Raw genomic sequence first — 17,168 nt, 5'->3', positions numbered from 1 at the left:
AGGCTGCCTGTCCACTAACCGGCTGGTGACCACTGACCCGTTCCACGCTGGCGACTGTGACTGGCTCATTCATCCACTCATCCATTCAACAAGTGCCTTTTCGGCATCTTGTCTGCTCTGTCCCTGGCACTATTGTTTGTGCGGGGGGGGGGGAGGTAAAGGACAGGGAAGGAGGAGCCGGCTGCAAGTGGCCTGGGGGACCGCGGGGAGACGAGAAGGGTCTCGGGAGCACAGCAGCACCTCCAGGTCCCACGGTCTCAGAGGGCGCTCGGGAGAGAGGGAGGAAGGAGTCTGTCCGCCATGTGTCGGGGGGGCACATGATTCCTCTAAGCGACCCCACGAGCCGGGGGCCCGTTAGCTCCACTGTGTAAAGAAAATAAGCCAGCACCCGAAGCGAGGTCTGTCTCACTCCTCGTGCCACGGTCATCCCACAGGGAACCAAATGGCCCTTCAGCACTGCTTCTCCTCGGGCTCCGTTTCCAGAAACACAGGGGACACTGAGAGGCAGCTGGTGAACTGGGGGGTAAGGGGGATGAAGGGGGAAGGGGCTGCCTTCTGCAGACTCTACTTCAGAGAACAGGGAAGGGCTCACTCACTCCTTCATCCAAGCCCCACGGAGCGCCAGGCGCTGGGGATGTGAGTCAGAATGACACGGTCCCTGCCCTCATGGAACTCCCATTCTAGAAGGAAGCAGACAACCCAGCATGCCGTGCGATTTGAAAGGGGAAGGATGGGCCCCGAGGAAGCACAGAGAATTATGTAACCCAGACTCACAGGGTTGAGAGTAACTTTGGGGAGGAAGTAACAGGTTGGCTAAGCCCCAAAGAGGAAGCCTCAGCCTGGTGTGTGGACAGGAACTTGCGGGAAGGTCTGCTGGTGATGGAGCAGAGTGAGAGGGCCCGAAAAACGGCCTGTCTAGTGTATGTGAGGAAACAGTGCAGGTGGGGAGGCACGCAGCTCAGAATGGACCCTGAGAGCAATGGGAAACTGAGAAGAGGGTTAAGTGTGGGGATGACCCGAGCAGGTTTATGGTTTATCCCTTCCCTGGGAAGAAGCCCAAGGCTGCCACAGCGAGGAGACAGCTGTCCAAGGATTCCTCAAGTTCAGGTACGTGTGGTGGAAGAGGGAGGCTGGGAGTTCTGTCTTTTTTCCCCTCGTGCACCAAGAAGGTTTCCAAGAGATGCAGTGAGCAGGAGTAATAAAGTGAGGACTCACTACGGCTGCCTTGGATGGGAGCTGCCCATTCCAGACCCCAGCACGGGTGGCTTGGGGACACGTGCGTGAGCCAACACCTCCTTCTTGTGGCCACGAGGGGTATTGCCACTGTGTTCACAAGCATGTGGGGTCTTCTCTTGCTTCCCACCCAGAAAAGCAGGGCAGATGAAGTCCCAGCTGCAGGTGGCTGTGGACCCCAGGAGGTCTCCCTATATTTTTTTTTTAGGAGAAATCTGAGTAATGGGGGAAATGTGTATATATGTTTAGAAACAGATGCTAGAGAGACAATGTTACAGATGACTAATTCTTTTTCATTTTGTTTCGACGTATTTTAAAATTCTCTGTTCTAAACATGTATTCCTTTTGTTAATAAAAGAATAAATGCATTATTTTTTTTTTTTTTGAAAGGGAGAAATGACACAAAAGTGGCACCAAGAGGGGACTAAAGTGGAGGCCTGGGGGCTCAGGTGACAGCCGAGTGGCTGGGTGATGAGCCACTACCCAGGCCAGCTCCCTGGGCCCTTCCACACCCGGGGAGCACAAACCCCGGCCAGCTGCAGGGCCATATGGGGGCCTGGGTTTGGGGGCAAGGCCTCCTGAAGGAGTCCTCCCTGCCGTCTCTCTAGTTATGTCCCTCAAGCCCTTTGGCTCACACCCCCTGGTCCCTCCTGCCTCGCTTTGTCTCATCTACATGCTGCCCTCCTGACCTGGTCATGCAGGGGCACATGACCACCAGCTTCTGGGTGATCTAGAGTCTATTCCCCACGCCCACATGGAGGATCCTCTCCTGCGCAGGCTGATGCTAAATGAGGGCTGGGTCTGCCCACAAACTGGGGCCACAGGTGCTACGTGTATGGGGTCTCTGTCTGCAAAACTTTTCTGACTTGGAACGAGGCACTCACCTGGCCTGGAGTTCTGGTCACTTCTGTCACCGTCATGGCTGCTTCTTCCCTCTCCTGCTTGAAACTCTTCTCTTGCGCAGGGCAGCTGCTTGGCCTCCTGTCTGGAGGCTCCCTAATGCTGGTCTAAGATTCTGGAACATTCTCAGGTATCTCCCAGCTCTGGTGAAGAGTCACCCGTGGGATCTTCTTTCAGCAAGTTCCTGATCTGAGCGCCTCGTCCTTACTCCTGAGGTCACCGTCTGTAATCATACGTAGAAAATCCAAATGTTACCTGTTTGCTCTGGAAAGAAAAGCCATTGAAATAAAATGCAAGCCTACCACTAGGGATGGATGAAATAAACCATGACATATAAAACAGCAATGAAAAATGAAGTTATAGAAAAGTAATTAATGATCACACTTTTTTTAAAAAAAAGCAGGTTATGAGGGGCGCCTGGGTGGTGCAGTCAGTTAGGCAGCTGACTCTTGGTTTTGGCTCAGGTCATGATCTCAGGGTCCTGGGATGGAGCCCGACGTTGGGCTCCCTGCTCAGCAGGGAGCCTGCTGGAGACTGTCTCCCTCTCCCTTTGCCCCTGCCTCCGCTCACATGCTCTCTTTCTCACCCTCTAAATAAATCATTTTTTTAAAAAAAGCAGGTTATGAAATACAGTGAGATTATGAAGTACTTCATAAGGAGAGAATACCTCCAGGTTATTTTACAAACCTGGGAAGAGGATGAGGAAAAGTCAGGGGACTGAAGTGGTGGGGATGGCGGGGGCGGGGGGAAACAGGAAGGGAATTCTGAGAAGGCTGGGAAGAACTTGGGCTCTCCTGGCCATGCAGCAAAAGGTGTGGGAGGCGGGCAGCTGAGGAAGCTGCCCAAGGGGCCAAGGTTAGTGACCTCCAAGGAGGTGCATCCTGGGGTCGAAGCTTGAGGTAAGTGCACAAAGGAGGGCCCAGGCAGAGGGGTGGAAACCTGGATTTGAGTGTGTGGTCCCGTGTTGGTCAAAGAACTCTGATACATCATAATAATTAAAAAAAAAAACTTGTACATGTAGGCACTTTATAGTTTACAAAGCACTTTCTCCTCTTTGATGCTTACAGATGCACGCGGCGGAGCCAGGACCTGAATCCAGCTGGTTCCAGCCCTCACTGTGCTGGGCTATGCTGCCCAGCTGCCCTTTATGAGCATGGGCAGTGAGAGGCTATAAAAGCTTTGGACCAAGGAGGTCCTACACTTTACGACTGGAAGGGCCCAAACACTGAGCCATCAGAACAGATGCTGGTCTCATCTGGAGATCCAGAAGCCTCTTGTAAGACCAGGCAATAGCCATTAGATGCTGGACCCTAGGAAGGTCCTGAGGGTCCGGGGGGGGGGGGGGGCGGGGAGAGTCGCTGGGGTGGCCAAGGAGGCTAAAAAGCAACCACACCAGAATTCAAATAGCCCAATCCTATGTCCTGTGTAATGAAGGACATCCAGCTGTGGCATGGGGACTGGTGGAAGACTGAGATTCTCTGCTGTGCTCCAATAAATTCAGCACCTCTTTGAATTCTGGACATAAGGTCTCATGCTAGTCTGATGATCACACCCCACTCCCAGCACAGGTCTGCAAGCTATCATGTTCAGTCTGCCTTTTCAACACAGGAGTGCCCAAGAAAAAGATCGAAGACCCTGATATCCTCCCCAGAGGATGCTACCTCTTGCCACTGGCGTGGAGGGTGTGGGGTTCCCAAGATCCACGTGTGAACTGGGGATCAAGTGGCTGAAGCTGGTGATGTGTGGTGATTCCTGTGCTGGGGGGGTGCTATCTCGCCCCCAGAAAACTTCCTGTCCTGGAGACAATTAAGGAAATTGGGAGCCCTAAAGGAAATAAAGGTAATTACTTGCTTTTCTTTTTTTTTTTTTAGATCAAAAAATGTTGGAGCTTGTAGGGTCCCGAGCCTCCTGGTCCTAGAACTCTATGAAGTGCCGATGGGCTAGCTCTCAGGTGGGAGGCTGATTACCTGGCAGCATGGTCCTCTGCCTCCGGCTTCAAGGTCAGAATTCTGTCCTGCTTTTGAAGGACCTGGGGGCACTGGGACACAGCCCCCCCTCATTGCAGTGCTCTTTCTTGACAGAAGTCCCCAAGGAGGCTCACTTGTGAGGCTTATGTTTCAGAGAAACTCTGAGCTGCTTCATGTTTCAGAAACTTTCTGAAACACAGTAACACGAAATAAAACCCCTTGATTACGGTCCTTTTCAACACCACTAAAGAGTAAAATAGTACAACGCCATCTCAGGTATCCGGTACCATTCTTGTCTCCCCGCAGCCGGTCACGCTGGGTATTTTTCCAGCGAATCTCAGACATCATTTCGACCATAAAACCTGCAGTATGTGTCTCTAAGACTCTTTTCCTTTTAAAAACAGAACCGCAACAGCCTTTTCACAACCAGAAGTTTTAAACAGTAACTCTGCCATATTGCCAATCAATGTTCACATCTACCAGATTTTTTAAAAACCACACAATTGATTCTTGGACTCATGATCCGAATGAAGTTTACAGGTTGTATCTGGCTGATAAGTCTCCTTATCTATAGGTCCACTTCCTCTTTAAAAAAATTTGTTTTTTTTTTAAACTTGTAATTTTATATTTCAGCTGGCTGTCGTTAGAACGAAATGACACTTAACCGATGTCTGGGTGCCTGCTCTGTGTCAGGCAGGGCGCTCTGTGCTGGAAAGAAAGGCGTGAGCGGACAGACTAGGGTCTGGCCTCGCTTTGGGGCGAACCATGGACTCTCTCTGGGCTTCGGTCCCCCCCAATCTAGCAGAAGAGACTGGACCAAGCGCTCCTTCGAGGCCACGCTCTGAGGCGACTCTCAACGCTGTGACCGTCCCGCTGTGCGAGCCTCTGCAAAACGCCTGCCAGATACCTTCCCTGGAGCCCGGGCCCACACCCCGCCTTTCCGGGCGACCGCCCGTCTGCCGGGGATCCCGGGGGCCGAGGAAACGCGGAAGGAGCTCCCCCGGACGCCGCCAAGCTCCGACCCGACCGCGCTGGCGAGCGGTAACGGCCACCGCTCGGAACTCGCGCTCGGACCCGGCTCCCCAGCCAAATACAATTCCCAGAGGCCTCTGCGCCGAGCCGGTCACCACCATGGAGACCAGCCGGGCTCGTCGGCTCTGCAACGGTCGGTGGCCTGGGCCTGCGAGAAGCCGTGCGCGGAACAGTCCCCAAAGCTTTCCGACGGGCGGTCACGTGCCCCCACCACCCAGGCCTTGGTTCTGCGGCCCGAGGAGACGGAGTCCTTACACCGAACCAAGGCCATGGGAAGACGGAACTGCATTTCCCAGAAGGCCGCAGGCGCACTCCGCTTCCGGTCGCTCGGCCCTGAAACGGTAACACCAAGCTGTTGCCAAAGGAGTCAAGTGCTGGGTATTTGGGCTCCTGAAGCCCGTGAACAGAGGAGCGGGGGACAGAGAAGACGGACAGAGGAGGAAAGGAGAATGGGGAATTTGGTTACAAAGCAACATTAAAGAACGCATCCCTTCCTGTTTACCTTTTCCATGACGCTCAGGGCCAGCGTGGGCATCGCACAGCTCTCTGGGAAATGCAGGCGACGCTGCCCTAGGGCCTATGGGAAATGTAGTCACTGATTAACTGTCACTTCGTTGAGCACCTGCAATAAACCGAGCACGCTGAAAATAGGGGATTAAACTCCCCTTCTTCCTTCTTGTCCACTCAAACACAAATTTTACTTCCTAAATACTTACGGAACCTGTCCCATTTTCTTCATGCCAATCGCCGATGCTGTGTTTCAGACACTCTGGATTTCCTTGTCAACCTGCTCTCAGGCATGTTCCCCTTAAGCCGTCTCTCCACGGGGCCACGAAAGTAATCGTCCCTGCTCTGCTTAGGGCCTTTCAGCGGCTAACAGACTCACGTCCACGCTCCTTGCTGGTATATATTTGACCTAACTTACACTCTCGTGCTAGTCTTTCCATACGTAAGAACCATTCTTTTTAGATTCATCTCGTTTGCGATTGATACCTTAAAACTATTGTCACCATTTTTAAAAAATGCAAAGCACAACTTCCTGCTTTGAACAGTTGCACCGCCAAAAAGGATGATCAATTCCCAGTGCGGTTGTATTTGCAAAATATCCTTGAAAAGTACTTGAAGTAGATTCCTGTAAGTAGAAACCAAGTCATTCATACTCTGACAAAATTAGAATTCCTCTGAACAAAATATTTCATTGCGTCACATGGGTGACACACCTAGGTGTTTTCCAGGCCTTGTGAAGTCACACAAAAGAGAAAAGGTTGGTTCTTGTATAAACTACTTATCACAAAACTCCAGTTAGACAATAATGTAAAATAAAGAAGTTATTTTTATTTTACATAGCACTTTGAATGTCTAAGATCTAAAATTATGCCCCATCCAAAGAGCTGCTTAAGTGTGGGGTAAATCTGCACTGAGGCTTTCAAGAAAGGAGGCATACTTTTAAAAGCTATCAGAATGCTTAGATAGGAATGAACTGCAGAAAGATAGATGAGGTGTTGCTCACATCAAAGCACCACGAACTTTCCTTTTGAAGTGGGAATACTTGGCAGACATAACATTTCCATTGGCTTTTAACTTTGGTAGGAAGACTGGCCAGTATCATAAATGTAGAGAATTATTTAACTGATAAAGCAGTTTCAAAGTCACATCAAAAATATGTAATCTGTTCTTAACATTCAAAAGCAGAGAGTTTCTTCCCTCCTCACTAATTTAATCTCTTTGGGTTTGGTTTTTGAAAATGGGGATGCTTCATTTGTTGAAGGAAAGAATACATTTGTTGAGAAAGTATCAGCCAAGGCCAGGATATTCTCAACCATCAGGTGGGGAAGGCTGAGGTCAAGATCTAGAAGAGTCATAGTTCAGAGTAATTTTCTTGAGTGGTGCAAACAGTTATTTTTTAATTGGTATTTTTAAAAACTCTCATAGGTCTTCAGTTACCAGCAAATCTCTGCTCTTTGCTATAACAATTTAGCTACCCTTGTGGTATATGGGTCTTCTGGTGTTCCACAAAAAGTATAATCATCTCCAGGAGCTTCCCTGAGCAATCTGGAGCTGTGGATGTTCAAGTTGTGATGTTAAGTGACTAACTTGTGGTTTTCTTTACAAGTTTCAGTAATACTCCCTGATTTGATTGGTTTCAGAAAATATGATGATGCTAGTTCTGTCTGCATCAGATGTGGAAACCATTTTCTGGGTGGCTCGGCTTCAAGAACGGCTCTTTGCCCGTTGCTGTCCTTGTTGCTTTACTAGGGGTTCAGTTTCAGGGGTGACATTCTCAGCCATGTTCATCTGTGGACTCATTTGCCTGCCCAGTTACCCCAGGACAGGGGAAAGAACAGGGGCGTGGGGGGCCAGTTTGGTCCCTGTCCCTAACTTGCTCGGTCATCTCAGACTGAGCATTTGTCCTCTCCCCTAACTCCCCCTCCCCTGAGCCTGCTCCTCGTCCATTAGCGCCTCAGGTACCATTCACTGAGGCTGAATTCCAGCCCCCAAAGATCTCAGGACCCAATCCCTGGAATGTGTGAGTGTTGTTTCATTAGCTGGAAAAGGAATCTTTGCTGATGTGATTAAGGATCTTTAGATGGGGAGATTATCCAGCTGGGCCCTTAATGCAATTATAAGTGTCCTTACAACGGAGTGTCGAGGGCCGTTTGAGTCAGATACACAATGTGAAGATGGAGCAGAGAAAGATCTGAGGATGCTGGGCCTTAAAGACTGGGGCGATGCGGCCACAAACCAAGGAATGGTAGCAGTCACCTCTACACGTGTCCTTCCCATCCAGCTCTCACACTGCCATCAGAGTTTATTTCTAAAGTGGAGACCTGGCCACATTGATTGGCAGGGATGATTCTTCAGTGGCAACTCAGACCCTAACTCCTTGGCCTGGTCAGAGAGGCCCTTCACCAACTGACCACTCATCTTCTCTCTGCCACCCACACCTCCCACCACTCAGAGACACCTATCCCCATTCCCTCCCCCCCGTCACCCTCCCCACCATGTCACTCAGTCCCACACCGACTGCATACACATTCACTGGAGTCATGCTGAACTACTGAGTTTCCCCTGTGACCAGGCTCTTCCATGCTTCTGCGGCTCTCATGTGCATTGTCCCATCTGTGATACAAAGAAAGTAATCTCACCATACGCTAGCACACGCATGGCAAAAATCACACTGTACCGTTAGAAAATGGTATGAAATGAGAAATCAGACCTAGGATGCCTAGACCAGCAACCTTACCCTTCCCTCGAAAGGGCTGATGGTTGAAACCACCTTCCTAAGATTTCACATTCAATCATATTTATATCCCAAATCATGCATTTCAGTATTGTTAAAAATGTCCATCCATAAAAAGGTAATATTTCAACATGAATGGTTATTAAAATGATCTAGTATAAAACTGTAACATAAATGGTTATGTGGAATAATTTGCAGCTATGAAGAAGAATAGAGCAGCTCTGTATGTATTTACACAAACTCCTAAGATAAAAAGTGAAAAAAGCAAGTTGTAGGAAAATGTAAACAGTTTGCTATCATTTCCATTCACAAAACACATTTGTACATGCACAGGCTGTGTCTGGTAGGATATGGAAGGTAAGTATCTTCTTCCTTTTCTTTTTTTTTTTTTTAAGTAGGCTCCATGCTGGGCATGGAGCCCAACCACTGGGCTTGAACTCACGACTGGGATCAAGACCTGAGCTGATTATCAAGAGTCGGACACTTAACCCACTGAGCCACCCAGGCGTCCTGGTAAGTGGCTTCCTGAGAGGGAATGGGTTTCCGGGACAGGGAAGACAGACTTCTTCATTGACTCTCCCCTTAGACCTTGCGCACACGTGGCCTATTCAAATGCAAATCTTTTTCTCTATTCAAGTTCTTACAAGGGTTGCACTCTGGCCCCTAATGTAAATGCATGCTGCTGGGGTTAATTTTTCTGTTGAACTCTTGGCTTCTCATCAACAATCAGATAAAAATAATTCCTTTTTGTTCTGGAGCTGTATTCTGCAGACCAATTATTATTACTGCCGCTATTATGTAAAGATGATTTGCTACAGTTGGCCTTGAGGCTATTCTGTGTTCCTTCCACATGTTCCCACCGAGAGCAGGTCAGAACGAAATTAACCTGGACTTAAAATGTGCTCGCAGGTAACCAGGCAGTTGGCTAAGAGGTGACTGTAGTTCAATCTAAATTTACCAGGACGTTGGCATTATTAGCAAATACCACTCTCTGACAGACTGCCCACACAGCTCCATGTCAGCCTCCTCCTTGTCAAAGTGAAGAGCACCCACGCCTATTGATTCATCTCTCTTAAGCATCTCTACTTTTATCTCACTCGCACTGGAAAAGACCTACATCTAACTTTTGATCTACTTAATGTATTTTCAGGTTGGCTATGTTAAAAAAATTCCAAAAATAGGGGCACCTGGCTGGCTCAGTCGGTAGAACATGAAGCTCTTGATCTTGGGTTGTGAGTTCAAGCCCCATGTTGGGCCTAGAGCTTACTTAAAAAAAAAAAAAAAAAGAATCCAAATATAAAAATTATGGATGAACAAATTCCTAAGATTAAAGCAAACCCACTTGTACGATAAGCTATAAACTCACCATATCTGCTTATTCTAAGCATCAACACTTTTGATGGTTTTTACAAATTAAGTGTTAGGACAATATAACATTGTTTTTACATATATTACCTGGAGGAATACTTAAGAATTAAGTTCCCCTGAGATCATAAAAAACTTTTTAGAAGACGTTATGTGTATTCTACCTTCCAAGCTGATAAGGATGTCCAGATATCAAGGATATTTAAATAAAAATAAAATCTTGGAGAGGTTAAATGCTAATCTTCTTCAAAAATATCCTAGGTGGCGGTGCCTGGCTGGCTCAGTCGGTGGAGTGTGTGACTCTTGATCTCAGGGTTGTGAGTTCGAGCCCCACATTAGTTGTGGAGATTACTTAAAAATGAAATCTTTGAAAGAAAGATACCCTAGGTGAATTGTACACTAATGTTCTAGCAAATCATTTACGATAACCAACAGATGAACAGATAAACAAGATGTATTCTGTCCATACAATGGAATAGTATTCAGCCCTAAAAAGGAAGGGCATTCTGACGCCTGCTACAACATGGATGAAACTTGAGGACATTCTGCTCAGCGAAATAAGCCAGTCACAAAACTTAAAATACTGTATGATTCAGAAGTTTAATTCCTGTGTATTGGTTTGAAGGTGGTTTTCATTGCTTAGTTCATTCAACAAATACTGACGCGTCATGCTACACTGTTCTTGCTGCGGACGATATACAGCATGAGCAAAACAGATAAAAATCCGCCCCCTCGTGGAGCTGCCATTCTATTCCTCTAAATAACAGGGAGGTAGAGTCCAACACTTAAGTCCTACACCTTAGATATGGGGAAAAAATGATAGTCTTCCATTTTCCATAATTGGTCTAAATCTCATGCTCCCCTCCTCCTAGATAAGGAGGGGACCTAGACCACATTTGATGTCAAATGAGGGTACAATTGACCCTCCTTCATGGGCTCTGCATTTGCAAATTCGCCTACTGGCTCAAACTGATTTGTAACCCCCAGATCAACTCCCTGGCTGACCCGACCGTGACAGTAGATAAGGAAAATCTCTTCTACAGCCACAGGGAGAAGGTCACATCAGTAGCTGGGTAAGATCCCAGATCTGCCTGGGGAACAAGGTGACCTCATGTGTGACGTGGAAGAGTCCAGAGGAAGGCTGCTTAGGTGATAATTGACATCTCTTCCCGGTCTCTGCTTTCAGACACTGAGTTGATTATGCTTTTTAAATACTTGATGAACTCCAACCTGATGTCTTCAGGGTCATCCTCAAGATTTGAATGCACCAGCTTCAGCTTGCTTAAGGGGGGCGCTTAAAAAGGAAAGGAAAGTAGGCATGAACTTTTTTTTTTTAAAGTTAAAAATTCCTTAATTTTTTATTTCTGGTACCACTACCACAATTTACAGGGCAATATACCTGATGTAATGAAAAGAAAAAGAAAAAGACAAAGCTACAACAGATAAAGACCTCGGGAATGTACATGTAACTGACACTACATTGCATTAATCAATAGCTACACTTTTTGCAAACTGTGGCCATGACAGTCCTGCACAAGAAGGGTTTCCTGTTTAAGCTGCAGTAACTTTTCTGACTATGGATCATTGTTCCTTCTGTGGCAGATTTTTACAGTTCCTCTAATAGGCATGAACTTTTAAGAATGGGCCCTTTCCAGCTCCCGATGACCCGAGTCTTATCGAAGCCAATTTGCTGACCTCCCTAGAGGCCAAAAATAAAGTGGTGTCTTGCCTGCCATGATTTAACAGAGGAAGGAACGTTTCACCACGTGCCACTGCCGCTGCTCAGCATCGTGCTCGGCATACGGTAGGCGCTCAATAAAGAGTGCCACCACACTGTCACCTGGTGGTGGGATAGCAAAACTACACGCCACTTCCAGGTCCTCTTCTCACACCAGAAAGGAAGAGATTTCTGAGTATTGTGAATCGTCTTCCATGAGCACTTTGTCACTCTGTCATGGTGTGTCACAGGCTAATTGGGAGTTTTTCTTGAGACAAGACCAGTCAGGAAAGAATGTCCCTAATTGTACTGATGAGTGGCTAAAATCAGGTTTTTGTTTCTTTTTTTTCCCTCTTGGTGTCTGCCTGCTTTCAAAGTGTCTCTGTCCTGGCCTGGATGCTATGACAGATCTTCCAACCTGGCAATTCCAATTTACATGGTAGGAAGAACAAAGGCCAAGGACACAGTAAGTGCTCAATAACTGCACAGAGCCTCTGGTTTCTAAAGACCTAGAACAATATACAAATGCCCAGACCACTCATGACAAGAGCAGAAAGGAGAAATGGAAGTCTCCTTACACAAAGTCAGGTGTCCTTTATCACTTCCGGAGCCTGGTTTGTGGTGCGCGATCAACAGACACTGAGCGTCCTGTAGGAACTGCTGCTGGACGAAGCAGGAATACCACATCTCGATTTCCTTCAGGTGGCTGGGGAGGTCGGCATTGAAGATGATCACCACCCCATGAGAGTCCTTCATCAGGGCTGGCCAGCAAGACTCGAACCTGCAAGCCAGAGAAGGAGGCATGGTGAATGTCAGGTGGCTCCGGTTTCTAGCTGAGGCCTTTAGAAATAACGTCTTAGGGTTAATCGATGGATGACTTGTCACTGTGTCAAGTTTCAAAAGCCACGCATGTCACCAAATAATCGATCATGCCCCTAATACATGCTAGGAAGTGTGCTGGGCCACAGTCCAAGGTGCTTGGCGGGCAGCTGAGTCTTGAATCATTTGATGAAGCCAACCCTCTTTAAAGGAAACGTACTTTGGATCACCGCCACAATCCCACAGCTCAAATTCACATCCCGTTCCTTTGGCATTGCTGGTCACGTGTGGGTTCTCAAATTCCAGGATCCTAGAAATAAAAACAATAGTAGCATCTCCACTTTGGGAACAGTATACTTTGGGAATGCCACCGTCCCAAAAGGGGGGTGGTGGGCCTCTCTGGGAAACAGATTTGTCAGGGCTCACCTCACTCCTTGGGTTGGGTTGTATTCGGTGATGTCAGAAGATTCTGTCAGGAAGTTGGCCAAAACGGTTTTTCCACTCTGTGGAAATGAAGATAATAAAAGGTCTTTGCTGAAGAGCAGAAAAGAAACCATAAATGTGCCCTCCAATAGCTGGCTTGGAACCAGGTGTGATGGCGTGTAGGCCATGGCCACCCTGAGAGCACCAAGGCAGAGGGTTCTCTCTGGTTGGGTGGGCCTCGCTGCCTTCCTGTATTTGGTGGGTGCAGTCTGGTCTGGGACCCAGCATGCATGGGGTTTTAAAGAAGGTCTAACTGGGTGACCTTCTTACCCACACTGATTTCCCTGGCTGGCTTTCAGTTAACTTATCTGAGAACAGAAAAGAATTGTTAGCGTGAGTCTCTCTCCTTTTTCTTTTTTAAAATTTTTTTCCTTTTTTTTTTAAAAGATTTTATTTATTTATTTGACAGAGAGAGACACAGTGAGAGCAGGAGCACAAGCAGGGGGAGTGGGAGAGGGAGAAGCAGGCTTCCCGCCAAGCAGGGAGCCCAACGCGGGGCTCAATCCCAGGACCCTGGGACCATGACCTGAGCTGAAGGCAGACACTTAACGACTGAGCCACCCAGGCACCCATCGTGAGTCTCTCTCCTGCCATGCTCCTCTCCACATCAAGAAACCAGTCTGTCACAGATATGAAGCCACTGAGGCCCAGAAAGGGGAAGGGAGTTCCTCAAGGTCACACAGAAATTCAAGTTCAGAGCTGGGTCCCACAGAGGCTGGCTGTGCCACACTGTCACACGGGGCTGTTTCTCCTTCTAGAAAACACAAGTCATACTCAGTCCTATTAACAAAACAGCCCTCCTGGTCCCTCCGCCCAAAGTAGCTATCTGTCCATCTCTTCCATTCCCTCCCCAAAGGTGGTAACTATGATCTGTTTTCAGATACTTTCTGTACATTTGCATCGTTCATTTAGCGAATATAGTATATGCTTGGATGTAAGATTAGGCGTTTTTTTCTCCGCAAATTCCTCCTCAGATGAAAGGGAATCACTCGAGTCCTTAAAAATCTCTGAAATTATGTCCTGCTCTCTCAAGAACTTTATTTTGAACAACTGCTTGACTAGAATCATTTCAACCAATGCCAGTTTTGGAGGCTTGTAGAGGTCACTTGACAGAATCAGAAAAAGGTCGGGGAGGGGATTAATCTTGCTTTAGTAATTCTTCCTGAGCATGTAGCCTCACTTAAAAATAACACAGTTGAGGGGCACCTGGGTGGCTCAGTCAGTTAAGCTGGTGGCTTAGTCGGTTAAGCATCAACCTTCGGTTCAGATCATGATCTCAGGGGTCCTGGGATCAATCCTGGCGTCAGGCTCCCTGCTCAGTGGGGAGTCTGCTTCTCCCTCTCCCCCTGGCCCCCCAACTAAATAAATAAATCGTAAAAAAAAAAAAAAACTACAGTTGAGTGGTTATGTTTGTGGAGACCATGGATATTTATCTATAGGATGAACAAATAAAGCAAATGACCTGATGTTATAGGAATGGTTCTTTGGGCTGGAATACATTTCTAGGAACAGGGTCATACACAGATTCAAAAAGTGCTTATATGCTAAACTATTCAGATGGTATGCTTTGTCATGTGTTCTTTTTTTTTTTTAAGTTTTATTTATTTAAGTAATCTCTACACCCAGTGTGGGGCTCAAACTCATGACCCTGAGATCAAGAGTCACACACTTGTCCAACTGAGCCAGCCAGGTGCCCATCATGTGGTTTAAAAGTGGCTTTGGTCATAAAATCAACTCAGGTGTCAAAGGTACAGGTGAGGAGTTTAAATTTTAAAGCTGTGTCGTGAAATGCAAGTACGGAATAAAACAGCATTTCTAAATTAATATGTATCTTTAGGGTACCTTTAAATGTATATATAGCTACATGAATACATAAAACATTATAGAAGTATATTTATATATTTCATCTACGCCCTTAAATTTATATAGACATGTTGGTCAAAACCAATTGATTGAGGGGGAGGGTTCTTCTGGGAAAATGAAGAAACTGTTAGGCACATCAGGTATTTTTAAGTGTCTACCTTGCCTGGAGCTGTTGAGCAGAAGATGAAGTAGTGCTAAGCATGAGGATAAAAATCAAGTGGGATAATGCCATAGGGACTTTGAACTGGGTGGTCAGGGAAGGCTGAAAGGGTGAAGTTTAAACCAAGATTTGAATGACAAGGGGTCAACCGAGCCTTCCAGGCGAAGAGAATAACTAGTTGGATGGCACCAGGCCAGGAATGGGCCCAGCATGCTAAAGGAATAGAAAAGTTGGCCAATCTGCAGAGTATTGAGGTAGAGGAGGATATGTGTATGCGGAAATATATTTTGTTGTTGAAGCTGGGTGATGAGTACTAGGAGTTCCTTGTTTTTTCTCCCTTTGTATGTTTGAGAATTTCCATTAAAAAAAAGAGAAGATATTTATGCTTGGCTTACTTTTCACAATTCTGTGCATATTGTTATTGTCTATTTCACTTACTAGTTTATGTCTTGGCAAGACATAAACTTGACATGTTCTCCATGTCCCTCCACACAGTGCCTCCTTTTGGGAAACGCTGGAGTCTTCCCCAGTAAGAATGTCCCTAGTTTATTCAGACGTTCTCTTATCAATGGGCACCTAGGGTGTTTCCAGTTCAATATCGTTCGACACCCCCTCTGGGGAACACAGGTAAGTGTCCAGCCTCCGTAGATTTTGAGAAATGTCAGTGTTGCACTGAAAGCTATGCATGTTTTTAAAGTTTAATAATTGGATTTGCCAATAAAGCTGTTAGCAATGTATAGTCCCATCAACAGAATCCTAAAGTACTCATTTCCCTACAAGCATCCTCATGCTTCATGTTATCAGTGTTCTAACCTTTTTTCACCCACTACGGTGGGCAAATAAGCTTCATCTTCTTGTTTTAATTCATGTTCTTGTTGACTGTGAGGCTGAACATCCTCTTATACTTATTGGCTGGTTGTACTTGTGTGCAGGGACCTCGCTTGATTTTCTACTGAGTTCTTTTTTTTTTTTTTTAAAGATTTTATTTATTTAATTGAGAGAGAGAGAGACAGCGAGAGAGGGAACACAAGCAGGGGGAGTGGGAGAGGGAGAAGCAGGCTTCCTGCTGAGCAGGGAGCCCGATGCGGGACTCGATCCCAGGACCCTGGGATCATGACCTGAGCCGAAGGCAGTCGCTTAACCAACTGAGCCACCCAGGCGCCCCTCTACTGAGTTCTTTTTACCAATTTTTAAACTTCCCCTGTGCGTTCTACCTGTTAATTCTTTCTTTGTAATGTATTATGCAGATACTTTCCCCAGGCTTACTTTCGCTGTCATTTCTTTTAGGCTTCTTCATTTTTTGTGTTGTGCTTGAGGAGACCTTCCCTGTCTCAAGCTGAATAACATTATCTCTCCATAGACGCATCTACTACAGTGGTTCTCAACGCGTGGTCCCTGGACGAACAGCACCAGTAAAAGGCAGATTCTCGGATCCCTCCCAGACCTACTGAATCAAAACTCTGGGGCAGGACTGGCATGTTGTGTTTTTCTGAAGCCCTCCAGGCAATTAGGATGCGCGCTGAAGATGGAGAATATTCACTATTTCTACGGTAGTTGTTTTACACATTTAGCTTTAGTCCATGGGAATCTTATTCCTGTGTATGGTGTGAAGTCCACAAATAGGTTTAATCCTCCGCCCCCCCCCCCCCCGCCCCGCCACCACGGACACTACGAGGGAACCCTTCAAAGACCATGTAATAGTCCAATCTTTCCTCTCCTTTTCTTGTCCCACAGGCATGTTCATTAGGGCCAACCTCAGGGGCAAAGGAGAATCGTGGGACCTAGACTCTGGTTCCAAAACGCCACTCACTACTTTCAGGACTTACGAAAACGGGGTCAAGGTCTGGGGGCGCCGAGTTCACGCTGAGGCCAGCGGCGCCCACCGGGTGGGCGCGGTGGGACCAGGCTCTCGACTCCCGGGGGGCTCCCGGGGCAAGGCACCGTCCCGGGTCGCGCGCGCCCGCCTCGGCCCCCGCCCGCCGCCCTCGCCGGCCGGGCCTCACCTCGCAGGGCCCCACGAAGAGGATCTTGGCCTTCAGCATCGCGGTCAGCCGCCCTCAAGCTGGTGGGAGCGCACCTCTGCCCGGAGGAGCGGAAGCCGCCGCGCCGATTGGCAGCCTTCGTTTCCACAGCGACGGGAGCGGCCCGCGGGGGCCGACGGGAGTGGGCGGGGCCGCGGCGCGGGGCCGGGAACAGAAGGGCCGGCGTGTGGGCCGGCGGAGAGTCGGGCGCATGGGCCGGCTTCTCTGGCTTGGTGGCTTGGGCTTCGGGGCTGGAAGCGGGCGTGCAAGGCTAGAGCGAGGGTGGAAGGGAAGCAAAAGACCCGGATCCAGATTCGCTTCTGACCCGGGAGGACCGCAGAGCTCACACAGGGCGCCTCTCTCTCTT

General features: G+C 47.8%; 1 protein-coding gene across 1 annotated transcript; it reads right to left on the bottom strand.

Moving 5' to 3' along the window:
• Nucleotides 1–10,325: 10,325 nt before the first annotated feature.
• Nucleotides 10,326–16,915, bottom strand: IFT22 (intraflagellar transport 22). The gene is made up of 5 exons (XM_027612249.1): nucleotides 16,784–16,915; nucleotides 12,701–12,777; nucleotides 12,495–12,584; nucleotides 12,034–12,236; nucleotides 10,326–11,032 (listed from the first exon to the last, which is right to left on the bottom strand). The coding sequence occupies exons 1-5, from the start codon at nucleotides 16,820–16,822 to the stop codon at nucleotides 10,884–10,886; spliced, it is 558 nt and encodes a 185-aa protein (XP_027468050.1). The 5' UTR covers nucleotides 16,823–16,915; the 3' UTR covers nucleotides 10,326–10,883.
• Between the last annotated feature and the right edge of the window lie 253 nt (nucleotides 16,916–17,168).

Source organism: Zalophus californianus, chromosome 10 (assembly GCF_009762305.2).
Source record: "Zalophus californianus isolate mZalCal1 chromosome 10, mZalCal1.pri.v2, whole genome shotgun sequence".
NCBI lineage: Eukaryota > Metazoa > Chordata > Mammalia > Carnivora > Otariidae > Zalophus > Zalophus californianus.
This window is presented reverse-complemented; position numbering and strand designations above follow the sequence as displayed.